This window comes from Hypanus sabinus, chromosome 4 (assembly GCF_030144855.1).
Source record: "Hypanus sabinus isolate sHypSab1 chromosome 4, sHypSab1.hap1, whole genome shotgun sequence".
In the NCBI taxonomy this organism is placed as follows: domain Eukaryota; kingdom Metazoa; phylum Chordata; class Chondrichthyes; order Myliobatiformes; family Dasyatidae; genus Hypanus; species Hypanus sabinus.
In genome coordinates this window covers 104,921,159-104,933,451 of record NC_082709.1, presented here as the reverse complement: position 1 = coordinate 104,933,451, position 12,293 = coordinate 104,921,159, and the positions used below count along the sequence as shown (strand labels likewise).

Below are 12,293 nucleotides of genomic sequence, written 5' to 3'. Positions count from 1 at the left end.
ACTATGTTGACACTGGAATGTGTGATAACACTGCAGCCCACAGGTCTCACTACATATTCCAGTGCTGACATAGCGTGCCCACAATACAACACAGCAGCAGCAACAACAGCAGAACAAGCCCCTTACCACACACTCCCACAGGCCACCTCCCGGCCTCCATTTCTTGGCCTGTGAGATTGCAGCCTCCAGTCCCTGGCCCAGACTGGCAGACAGTAGGCTTCTGACATCTGGACAAGTCAGCTGCGAGGCTTTGACTCTTGGGCTCTAACTCCAGGCTTTGCTGACCTCTGGGAGTCGCCAATCACGGGTTTGACCTTTCGGGCTTCGACTTCCAGACTCCAACACCAGCAACCTGGGGATTAACCAGCCCTTGTGACTCCTGTTTGTATGAACGTCCAGCCCAGAGCTTGCCGATCTGTGGATTGTTGGTCTCTGTCCTCACCTGCCAACTTGACCTTCAGGATCACAGGGTTAACTTTCAGGCCTCAGACCCAGGTCTGGCTGATCATCGGTTTGACCCTTGGGCCTTGACGTAACGACTCACACGGGCCTCTGGGCCTGCAACTCATTGACCCCGTAGCCTTGCCTGCATTTAGTGAGATTCTCCAACGCTTTATCCCTTGTCAGTTCCACACACTAATTTGAAATGAGCCCATCTTCGAGATATTAGTAAAGTTTTCCAAGGTGAAGACTGATGCAAAAAAAATATATTCCTCACTGTTATTAGTTCAACAGCCTTCTTCTCTAGAGGCCCCACACTTACCTTAGATGCCCTCATCCTATTCATACATCCATAGAAACTCTTATCACCTATCTTTATAGAATATACAAGTATTCTCTCAAAGTTTATTTTCTCCCTGCTTATGAACTTATTAGTCCTGATGCAAGAACCTTAAAATTTCACAGTCCACCACACTGTAAGCCCAGTTTGGTATAGGTATTCAGATTGTCACCTGTGCTGAGATACAGTGAAAAACTTGTCCTGCATGCTGTTCGTACAGATGAAATCATTGACGTAGAATGGAAATAATGACTGGATCTGCAGGGAGCATCTTGCAGTGACTTGGCACACTCCCGTATCCCCTTTCATCTTCTCGATACATGTGCTAACACAATCCTCTCTTACACTGCTACAGCATCTATCCAATCACCTGTTCCACCCTGCAAAACTTCCTTATTCTTCCTTCCTCCACTCATCTTTCCCCAGTTTTATCTCCAATAATCCAGTGCCTGTTATTTAGGAACATAAGAAATAGGAGCGGGAGTCGGCCATCTGGCCCAACAAGTCAGCTTCAACATTCAGTAAGATCATGGCTGATCTAACCCTGTACACATCTCCTCCTGCCTGCCTTCCCCCCACGCGTGCAAAAATCTGAGTCTCATATATATATACTAATTTGGTAGCTTCTATTGCTTCTGTATTGCTTCCCACAACTCTGTGGGAAAAGCAATTCCTCCTTATCTGCGTTATAAATCTACACCCCCCTCACTCCACTGAATCCTGAGGCTACGTCCCCTACTTATAATTTCACCTACCCATGGAGCAACATTGCTACCTCTATTTTAATTATCTCCTTCATAATTTTATGTTTTAATAAGATCTCCTTTCATTGTTCTGAATTCTAGTCAGTACAGTCGCAGGCAACGCACTCTTTCCTCAAAGGCTAACCCCCTCATCTCTGGAATCAGCCTAGTGAACGTCCTCTGCACTGCCTCCAAACCCCGTGTATCATTTCTCTGTATGGAGACCAGAACTGTACACAGTATTCCAGGTGCAGCCTCACCAGTACCCTGCACAATTACAGCATAACCTCGCTGATCTTAGCAATGAAGACCAGCCTTCCATTTGCCTTCTTGATAACCCGCTGCATCTGCAGACAGATCTTTTGTGATTCATGGACGAGCACTCCCAAGTCCCTCTGCACAGCAGCACGCTGCAATCTTTCACCATTTAAACAATAATCTGATCTATTTTTGCCTGACATTTACTAACATTATACTCCATCTGCTAAACTCTTAACCTTAGGGAAAACAGAAAGAGCAGCAGATACACAATCCGGTCAACCAGAAGGAGTCTGGGGAAAAGACCCACACTGAGCAAAAGGAGTACAAGAGACCAGCGGGAGCGTAAAGGGAGAGTGGGAAATGAAGTTCCAGTACAAGGCAATCAGAAAGCATCCCGGTCAAATTTGAAGACTGTCTGAGAAACTGTGTTCAGTGAATAAAACAAAGCCCCTCTGAGTTTATGTGACTATCTGGTTTCAAGTTACCTTCGTGGATAATAAACTAACTATAATAGTACATCAAATAAATCCTTTATCTGTTAGGTGAGAATTGTCTAAATAAAGGCATGGCAGGGTGCCGCTCACCCGTGGAACGTGGAGCCTGAGGTTTGTGGGAACTGTAAGGGGTGGCCCTGCTCTCAGTGGTGCAGGTGCAGGAGGGGACCCCAGCTGGAGCAGGTCTAGGTAGCGGAGCCCTGTCAGCCCAGCTGCTGCCATCACTGCGGTTCATGTGTGGCAGCCTGAGTGATGACACTTTCCAGGATGTGGTCATTCTGAAGCTCAGGAGACAGCCTGCCCCCCCCCCCCCCAGCGGAGGGGGTGGGATGGGGGGTTGGTGGTTAGTTTGCCTCTAATCCTGATCAGCACCATAGCACAATAGGCATCTTGGCTGTAGAGTGACTGAAGACAATGGTCAGAGCAGTAATTGTGCAGGATGCAATAGCTAAGGGAGCAGCGTCAACAAAGAAATCATTTGGGTGAACTCAGTGGATCAGGCAGCATCCGTGATCTGTGGAAGGAAGTGGACAGTTGACGTGCCTGGTCATGCAGTCTCAAACAGAATCGTGGACTGTCTGTTTTCCCCCCACAGATGACGCTTGATGGAGTTTGCCTGGCAGTTCTTGCTCAGCACTGCTGTCTGGTGTGTCACTGTGGTACCACTGTCTCCCTGGTCCTCAGGGCTGGTAATACCACAGCAAAACATGCTGAAGGGGGAGGGCAAAGGTTACAGACCACATCGGTGCCAAAGCACGGCGCAGAAGGGACAAGGGATTATCATTGCCTGCACCATTAGCAGGTGAGCTCAGAACTGAGGGGGCTCCACATGGCTGGAGACTTATTTTAGGAGGGAGGGATTTCAGTTCCTGTGGGATTATTTCAGGGATCTATACAAACTGAATGGACTCCAGTCCATCACAAGTAGGCTCACCGGAGGCTCATCCCCTTTGCTAGGAGTTAAGCATTTGACAGTGGAAGAAAGATTGGGAGTGAGAAATGGATCCAGAACAAGATGTAGAAACCAAACAAGAGGAAATCTGCAGATGCTGGAAATTCGAACAACACTCACAAAATGCTGGTGGAACGCAGCAGGCCAGGCAGCATCTATAGGGAGAAGCGCTGTTGACGTTTCAGGCCGAGACCCTTCATCAGGACTAACTGAAAGGAAAGATAGTAAGAGATTTGAAAGTAGTGGGGGGAGGAGAAAATGCGAAATGATAGGAGAAGACCGGAGGGGGTGGGGTGAAGCTAAGAGCTGGAAAGGTGATCGGCAAAAGTGATACAGAGCTGGAGAAGGGAAACGATCATGGGACGGGAGGCCTCAGGAGAAAGAAAGGGGGAGGGGAGCACCAGAGGGAGATGGAGAACAGGCAGAGTGATGGGCAGAAAGAGAAAAAAATGGATGGGGAAACTAAATAAATCAGGGCTGGGTTAAGAAGGGGAGGGGGGGCTTTAACAGAAGTTAGAGAAGTCAATGTTCATGCCATCAGGTTGAAGGCTACCCAGATGGAATATAAGGCCTCCCTAGGCCTCCCATCCCATGATCCTTTCCCTTCTCCAGCTCTGTATCCCCTTTTGCCAATCACCTTTCCAGCTCTTAGCTTCACCCCAACCCCTCCAGTCTTCTCCTATCATTTCGCATTTTCTCCTCCCCCTCCTACTTTCAAATCTCTTACTCTCTTTCCTTTCAGTTAGTCCTGACGAAGGGTCTCGGCCCGAAACATCGACATCGCTTCTTCCTATAGATGCTGCCTGGCCTGCTGTGTTCCACCAGCATTTTGTGAAGATGTAGAAACAATGTTTTGATCAGTTAAACCAATGTAACAGAAAGAACAAAAGTTGATCATCAAAAATAATGGCAGATGCTAGAAATCTGAAACAAAAAAATGCCTTTGCTGATGAAGGGACTTTGACTGAACCATTCTCACTCCACTTAGCTGGCTGAGTATCCCCAGTATTTCTGTTGTTACGTGGCAGAGAAGGTATGGCGGTTCGACAGTGTGTGTATGTAAACACGTGAACCACTCTAAACAAGACTGGTCAGTTACAGGTGCAAGTGAACCAAGTTGGATTATGATACAGCACATTACAGGCCATTCAGCCCACTATGTTGTGCTGACCATGTAACTTACTCTAGAAACTGCCTATAATTTCCCTACTGCATAGCCCTCTATTTTTCTAAGCTCCATGTACCTAACTAAGAGTCTCTTAAAATACCCTTTTGTATCCACCTCCACCAGCTTCACTGGCAGTAGACTTCAGGAAAGGAGAATCGGGAGAACACAAACCAGTCCTCGTTGAGGGGTCAGTGGGGGAAAGGGTGAACAGCTTCAAATTCTTGGGTGTCAGCTTTTCAGAGGATCTACCAAACATAAAGATGTAATCACGAAGAAGGCAGGCCAGCAGCTCTTCTCCAACAGGAGTTTAGGCATTTCACTGAAGACTTTGGCAAATGTCCACAGATGTACAGTGGAGAGTGTTCTGACTGGTACGATAGCTCCAACATGCAGGAAGCTGCAGAGACCTGGAGACTCAGCCAGCTCCATCATGGGCACAACACTCTCCATCGTCAAGGACATCTCGGAGAGGTGGTGCCACCTCCATCATTCAGGCCCTCACCAGCTGGGGCATAACTGCTGCCTGTACTGATATCAGGGAGGATTCACAGAAGCCAGAACAGCCACATTCAATGATCTAGGAACAGCTTCTTCCCCTCCAAATTCAGATTTCTGAACAGTTCATATACCCATGAACACTGCCTCATTACCCTTCTTTTGCATTATTTATTTTTTCCTTCTCATATTTTTTATACCTTACACTGCTACTGAGACTCATCACATTTCATGATATAGTATAACAATCTGATTCTAAATGACAAAGAGAAGCAGTTCCGCTTTCTGTGCAGGAATCCTTTACCGAAGGCGAAGGGACTAGAAGCATGTGGATACCTTTTGCTTTCTCCTCTAAGGTTTGGGTCACTCACTATTAGCCTGGGAATTCAGCCGACTACCCTGTTCACCCTTCCCCTGACTGCAGAACCTTGAGGCTCCTACAAACCCTGGCAACTAGAAACAGCTGCTTCTTCTGTGATCTAGTGTGAAGGTTTGTTGTTTGATACACTTTTAATTGTAATAAAACCATTATTCTGAATTGTAACTCAGGTGATCAAACACACAATTTCAGTATTGACAGGGGACCACACTGCCTTACTTCTAAAGATTTACAAGTGAGAAAAGGACTCTTACTGTAATTACATCTTCCCACCAGTGTTAAATGTCAAGTGGGTAAAGTGAAAACTTCAAAAACTTCCCGGCACCTGCTCTTTGTTCCAATTATGCAAACCACACACAGACGTGAAATACCACATTTAAACAGACAAGCCCTTCTGTGCTCTTCTGAAGGTTTGTCAATGGCTCAATAATGTTTGACTGTTACATTTCTAACGTTTCTGAGGAAAGAATTCAGACATTGAAATGAAAAAAAAAACTGCTGAAGCTGGAAATTAAAATAAAACCAGAAAACTCTGGAAATAGTTAGCAGACCAGCCTGAGCCTGTGGGAAGTGAAACAGATGAAAGGTTGTTACACTAAATTTTACAGCTTCAGGTAATTTAGTTTCCAATTCTATTGGTCATCCATCATTACTGTCTCAACCTGTGCTTCCTTTCTTTCCTCTCTGGGAGCAGGGAAGACCCTGAGCCAACAGTTCACAATTCTGAAATTCTTTTGTCTATGTCCTTGCTTCCCGACTGCTCCCATTCACTCACTGCCCAGAAAACTTTGTTTACAACATATGCCCCTGATCACCCTGCTTTTACCCTGTTAGACTCCTATCTCCCTTCCTTCACCCTCCCTACAGCTTAATCAAGGGAATCAAGCGATATGGGGACAAGGCAGGAACCGGGTATTGATAGTAGATGATCAGCCATGATCTCACAATGGCAGTGCAGGCTCGAAGGGCCGAATGGTCTACTTCTGCACCTATTGTCTATTGTCTATTAACAAGGTTCTCTGCTCTCCTTTCCCAGTCCTTGACTTCAAACATCAACTCTGTTTCTCTTAACATGGACAGAATCATGCCAGCAGGTAGAATCTGGGAAGAAGAGTTGATGTATGGGAGACAAATGGAATACAAGAAGGAGAGTGGGGAAAAGGATTGATGGGATGGTTCTTAAAACTGATGGGCTGAATGGACGCCTAATACATTATAAGAAGTAGAAAATATGAACAAAATACATTCAGTGGCCACTTTATTAGGTATACTTGCTCATTAATGCAAATATCTAATCAGCCAATCATGAGGCAGCAACGCGATGCATAAAAGCATGCATACATGGCCAAAAGGTTCAGTTCTTGTTCAGATCAAACATCAGAATGGGAAAGAAACAACAACAAGATTCTTTTTAGTTTAGGAGCCCTTTATCGTAAGCCACCTGCATCTCTTGGAATTGGAAGCTCTAGGCTCACCACAGTCAACAGTCACTGATGGCATGGAAGACAGCCAGCGATGGAGGCCACACGTTGACTAGTCTGTGGAAGGTGGAAAGGATTTGGTGGGACCCTAGTTCCTATTTTGCTGCAGCCAACTTCAAACAGTTGTCTGTGTGGTGGATGGTTCCTGCCCTGCTCAGTGTTTCCAGCATTTTCTGTTTGCATTTCAGATGTGGAGAATATATTTTTTAACAATACTGTGAATAGTTATTGCTTCAGCATTACGGGTCATGAGCCCAGTGCTGGGAGAGTGGATGCCCACCGGATGTGATGTCTCCGTCCTGTATGACACTACAATGAGAGTGGGACTCTGAGCAGGAGCAGATCATGGAATAAATCAGCAGACAGTGAGAGCAAGTTTAGGAATCAGAATAGCCAGGGGCACAGTGAGAGCAGAGGAACAGAACACATGACAGAGGTACAGGCAATTGAGCAAGGGTGATGCCTTTTTGATAAAGGGCAACATAACAGCAGAACTTGAGATGACAGCTTTGGGCGATCGTCCAGTGAGGCTGTGCGGGCAGCACTTAGAAACAAGAATGGGAGGAGCAATCTAATGGGGTTGTATCATTGACCATACATAGTCAGCGGGAACTTGAGGACAGGTGTATTGAGAAATTGCTCATAGTTGCCAAAATAATAGGGTTGTATTAGCTGGAGATTTTAATTTTGCCAGCATTGTATTGACTGAACCACCTAGAGAGTTGAGAGCCTAACATAGAACTTAGAATAGTACAGTACATTACAGGCTCTTCGGCCCACAATGTTGTGCCGACCCTCAAACCCTGCCTCCCGTATAACCTCCACTTTAAATTCCTCCATATACCTGTCTAGTAGTCTCTTAAACTTTACTAGTGTATCTGCCTCCACCACTGACTCAGGCAGTGCATTCCACGCACCAACCACTCTCGGAGTGCAAAACATTCCTCTAATATCCCCCTTGAACTTCCCTCCCCTTACCTTAAAGCCATGTCCTCTTGTACTGAGCAGTGGTGCCCTGGGGAAGAGGCACTAGCTGTCCACTCTGTCTATTCCTCTTAATATCTTGTACATCTCTATCATGTCTCCTCTCATCCTCCTTCTCTCCAAAGAGTAAAGCCCTAGCTCCCTTAATCTCTGATCATAATGCATACTCTCTAAACCAGGCAGAATCCTGGTAAATCTCCACTGTACCCTTTCCAATGCTTCCACATCCTTCCTATAGTGAGGCGACCAAAACTGGAAACAATACTCCAAGTGTGGCCGAACCAGAGTTTTATAGAGCTGCATCATTACATCGCGTCTCTTAAACTCTATCCCTTGACTTATGAAAGCTAACACCCCATAAGCTTTCTTAACTACCCTATCCACCTGTGAGGCAACTTTCAGGGATCTGTGGACATGTACCCCCAGATTCCTCTGCTCCTCCACACTACCAAGTATCCTGCCATTTACTTTGTACTCTGCCTTGAATTTTCCTGTCCTCTCTGATCCTATCCTTTTCCATGATAATGCTAAAGACCAGGGAGCGGTGATCACTGTCCCCCAGATGCTCCCCCTCTGAGAGATCTGTGACCTGACCCGGTTCGTCACCTAATACTAGATCCAGTATGACATTCCCCCCAGTCGGCCTGTCAACATACTGTGACAGGAATCCATCCTGGATGCACTTGACAAACTCTGCCCCATCTAAACCCTTGGAACTAATCAAGTGCCAATCAATATTAGGGAAGTCAAAGTCACCCATGATAACAACCCTGTTATTTTTGCACCTTTCCAAAATCTGCCTCCCAATCTGCTCCTCTGTATCTCTGCTGCTACTGGGGGCTGATAGAATACCCCCAGTAGAGTAACTGCTCCCTTCCTATTCCTGGCTTCCACCCATACTGACTCAAAAGAGGATCCTGCTACATTACCCACCCTTTCTGCAGCTGTAATAGTATCCCTGACCAGTAATGCCACACCTCCTCCTCTTCCCGCCCCCCCCCCCATCCCTTTTAAAACACTGAAATCCAGGAATATTGAGAATCCATTCCTGCCCTGGTGCCAGCCGAGTCTCTGTAATGGCCACTACATCATAATTCCAAGTAGGTATCCAAGCTCTCAGTTCATCACCTTTGTTCCTGATGCTTCTTGCATTGAAGTACACACACTTTAGCCCTTCTACCTTACTACCTTTACATCCTTTATTCTGCTTCTCTTTCCTCAAAGCCTCTCTATATGTTAAATCTGGCTTTACTCCATGCACTTCTTTCACTGCTCTATCACTCCGGGTCCCAACCCCCTTGCAAATTAGTTTAAACCCTCCTGAACCATGCTAGCAAACCTACCTGCAAGGATATTGCTCCCACTCGAGTTCAGGTGGAACCCATCCAATCTGTACAGGTCCCACCTTCCCCAGAAGAGATCCCAATGGTCTAAAAATCTAAAACCCTGCCCCCTGCACCAACTCCTCAGCCACGCATTCAACTGCCATCTCCTCCAATTCTTACCATCACTATCACATAGTACTGGCAACAATCCTGAGAACGCCACCCTTGAGGTCCTGTTCTTCAGACTTCTGCCTAGTTCCTGAAACTCACACTTCAGGACCTCATCCCTCTTCCTGCCTATGTCGTTGGTCCCAACATGTATCATGACTTCTGGTCGCTTTCCCTCTCGTACCAGGATGTCATGCACCCGGTCAGAGACATCCCGGACCCTGGCACCCGGGAGGCAACAAACCATGTGGGTGTCCTTCTCACATCCACAAAATCTCCTGTCTGCTCCCCTGACTATAGCCTCCAATGACAACAGCTGTCCTCTTCTCCATCCCATCATTCTGCACCACAGGGTCAGACCCAGTGCCAGAGGTAACAGGGTAGAATTTATGAAATATGTCCAGAGAAGTTTCCAGAGTTAATATATAGGGGCCCCTACGCAGAATGGTGCCATACTAGATCTCCTCTCAGGGAACAAGGTAGGGTCAGTCTCTGAAGTGGTAGGTACAGAGCACACTGGTGCCCATAATTCTATTTGTTTCAGGACAGTCATGGGAAAATGTAGGATAGGTCCCTTAAACCAGAGCAGAGCAAATTCTGGGGGGAGTTAGGCCTAGCAGAAGTCAATTGAAGGGAAAGAAAAGAATAACAAGTGGGAAGGTTTTAAGAGTGTGATATCAAGAGTTCAGGAGCAGCTTGCTCAGGTAAGTTCAGGGAACATTGGCCAATGAGACGTGCTGAAGCTCTAGTCAAACAAAATAAAGAAGCTTGTGTTGGACTTGGGTGATGCAGGACAAGTGACTAGAAAAAGATTTAGAATACACAAGAGGGAAAACAGGGGTCAGAGAGAGGATACGAGGTGGATCTGGAAGGTAAGGAATATCCCAGGAGGTCTCAGAGCTACATTCAAAGAGTGGTTAAGGAACACCACACTTCCTTAGAGATCAGCAGGGTGCTAATGTCTTCAGTGCAGGAGATTAGTGGGAATTTTTATAAATATTACTCCATGGTATTCAGTAAAGAGAACATCATGCTTCCTCAAGGGATCAGGGGAGAGCAGGTAAGATATTTTAGAGAAAATGTATTTTGCCAGGAAAGAGTTATTTACAGCATTGCATCACAAAAGTGGATAAATCCCTCAGCCCTGGCCAAGTGGAGATTTTCCTGGAGGGAACGCTGAGGAACAGGATAAGCAGAATATGATTAGGAGTCAGCATGGTTCTGTGTATGGTAAGTCATGCTTAAAGAATCTCTTAAGAGTTTCGGGAAGAGGAAACCAAAAGGTAGATGAGAACAAGGCAGTGTATTTTGTCAATTTGGACTTTGGCAAGGCTTTCAATGAGGCCCTGCATGGTAGGATGGTCTAGAAGATAATGTCCTATGGAATCCAGGGAGAGCTAGCTAGGTGGTTTCAAAAGTAGGCTGGAGGTCAGAAATAGAGGGAAGAGGTTGAAGGCTGTCTCTCAGAATATGGAGCCACTGGGGTCAGTATTATGACCTTGCTATTCATTATTTATGTCAGTAGTTTGGACTCGAAGGCACAAGAATTGATCATTAAGTTTCTGGACAATGGGAAATTAGGAGTAGTTGATAGTGGCTAAGGTTATCATAGATTAAAGGGTGATGTTGGTCAGTTAGGGAAGTGGACCAAGGGATGGCAAATGAATTTCAATACAGTTAAGTGTGAGGTGATGCATTTTGTAAAGTCAGAACAGCATGGAACTTGAGCTGTGAATGGCGGGGCACTAAAAAATGTGATGAAACAGAGGAACCACAGAATACAAGTTCATTGAAAGCAGGACACAGGGTGGTGAAAAAAGGCTTTCATATGCTGCCCTTCTGCAGTCAAGGCATTTGGTCTGGGAATTGGAACATGAAGTTACAGTTATTTAAATTGTTGGAGAACTGAGTGATTTTGATCACCCCGTTATAGAAAGGAAGAGTGCAGAACAGACTGACAAGGCTGTTACCAGAACTAGAGGGACAGAGTTACAGGAAGAGGTTGGCCAGGTTAGGTCTCCATTCCTTGAAATGGAGGACAATGAGATGCAACTTTATCCAAGCACTTAAAACTATGAAAGTCATGGATAAGGTGGATAATTATTTCCCCAGGGTAGGGGAGTACAAGACTAGGTTTAGAATGAGAGGGGAATAATTTAAAAGGGACTGAGGAACAATTTTTCTATGCAGTGGGGGGTGAGTGTATGGAGTAAGATGCCAAAGGAGGTGGCTGAGGCAGCTGAAATACTATTATTTAAGAACCACTTGGATATATACACTTGGGAGGATCATACTGGGAGGGATACGGGTCGAATGCCAGAATTTGGAATGAGCTGGTGGTTGGCATGGGCTTCTTGGGCTATAGGGCATCAGACACATCTCTCCCTTTCTTTGTCACTCTGTACTTGGAGCCAGAGCTGTGGCTCTCTCAGAATTTCAATGTCTGCTCAGTCAGACAGCATGCAAACAGGACTTTAAACCCAACTCATCCACACCAATCAGTTGTCTCCTTGACCTAGTCTTTTTTGGATTGTATCCCTCTGTTATGTTTTGTAACTTAAAAACATTAAACTAATTCAAAAGACACAGGAGTCCAAAATGTGGGTGTAACTTCATGTTTACTTTAAGTGAGGTGCACATGTATCACGAGCTAGCATCATAATGTATGCAATTAACTTATTTTTACATATAACCTGTAAATAATTATTTAAAACAATCATTATATATACACATAATTGAAACATTAAATACACAACATTCCTTCCTGATTAGCTATAAACTCCAACTCAATAGAGAAGGCATCTTAAATATATACACAGCATACTATATAACAGAACAACTAAACTATACAACTAGTATATACAAACGTCTACAGCATAGTAAATTTTAAATCATCACATTCAGGCCTAAAGATTTAATTCCATTGGAGGATTTCATACTCTTGTCGGACAATGTCTTTCCTGACAAGAGGGATCGCCTTGCTTGGCAGGTGAGAGTTGTGGCTGTGAAAATAATCTTGGATTGTAGGAGTTGTCTCTGAGACTGCAGGAAGTGACTCCCAA

General features: G+C 45.3%; 1 protein-coding gene across 2 annotated transcripts in view; it reads left to right on the top strand.

Annotated features, from left to right (window-relative positions):
- The window catches only part of epsti1 (epithelial stromal interaction 1), a 43,193-nt gene extending 40,953 nt beyond the window's left edge, over positions 1 to 2,240 (top strand). The window contains exon 11 of one of the 2 annotated variants that reach the window (XM_059967813.1): positions 2,027 to 2,240. In XM_059967813.1, the coding sequence (XP_059823796.1) occupies positions 2,027 to 2,204 (178 nt within the window). In that variant the 3' untranslated portion in view covers positions 2,205 to 2,240. The remainder of the gene's footprint in view (positions 1 to 2,026) is intronic. The other variant, XM_059967815.1, reaches the window with a different exon arrangement.
- Positions 2,241 to 12,293: the final 10,053 nt, after the last annotated feature.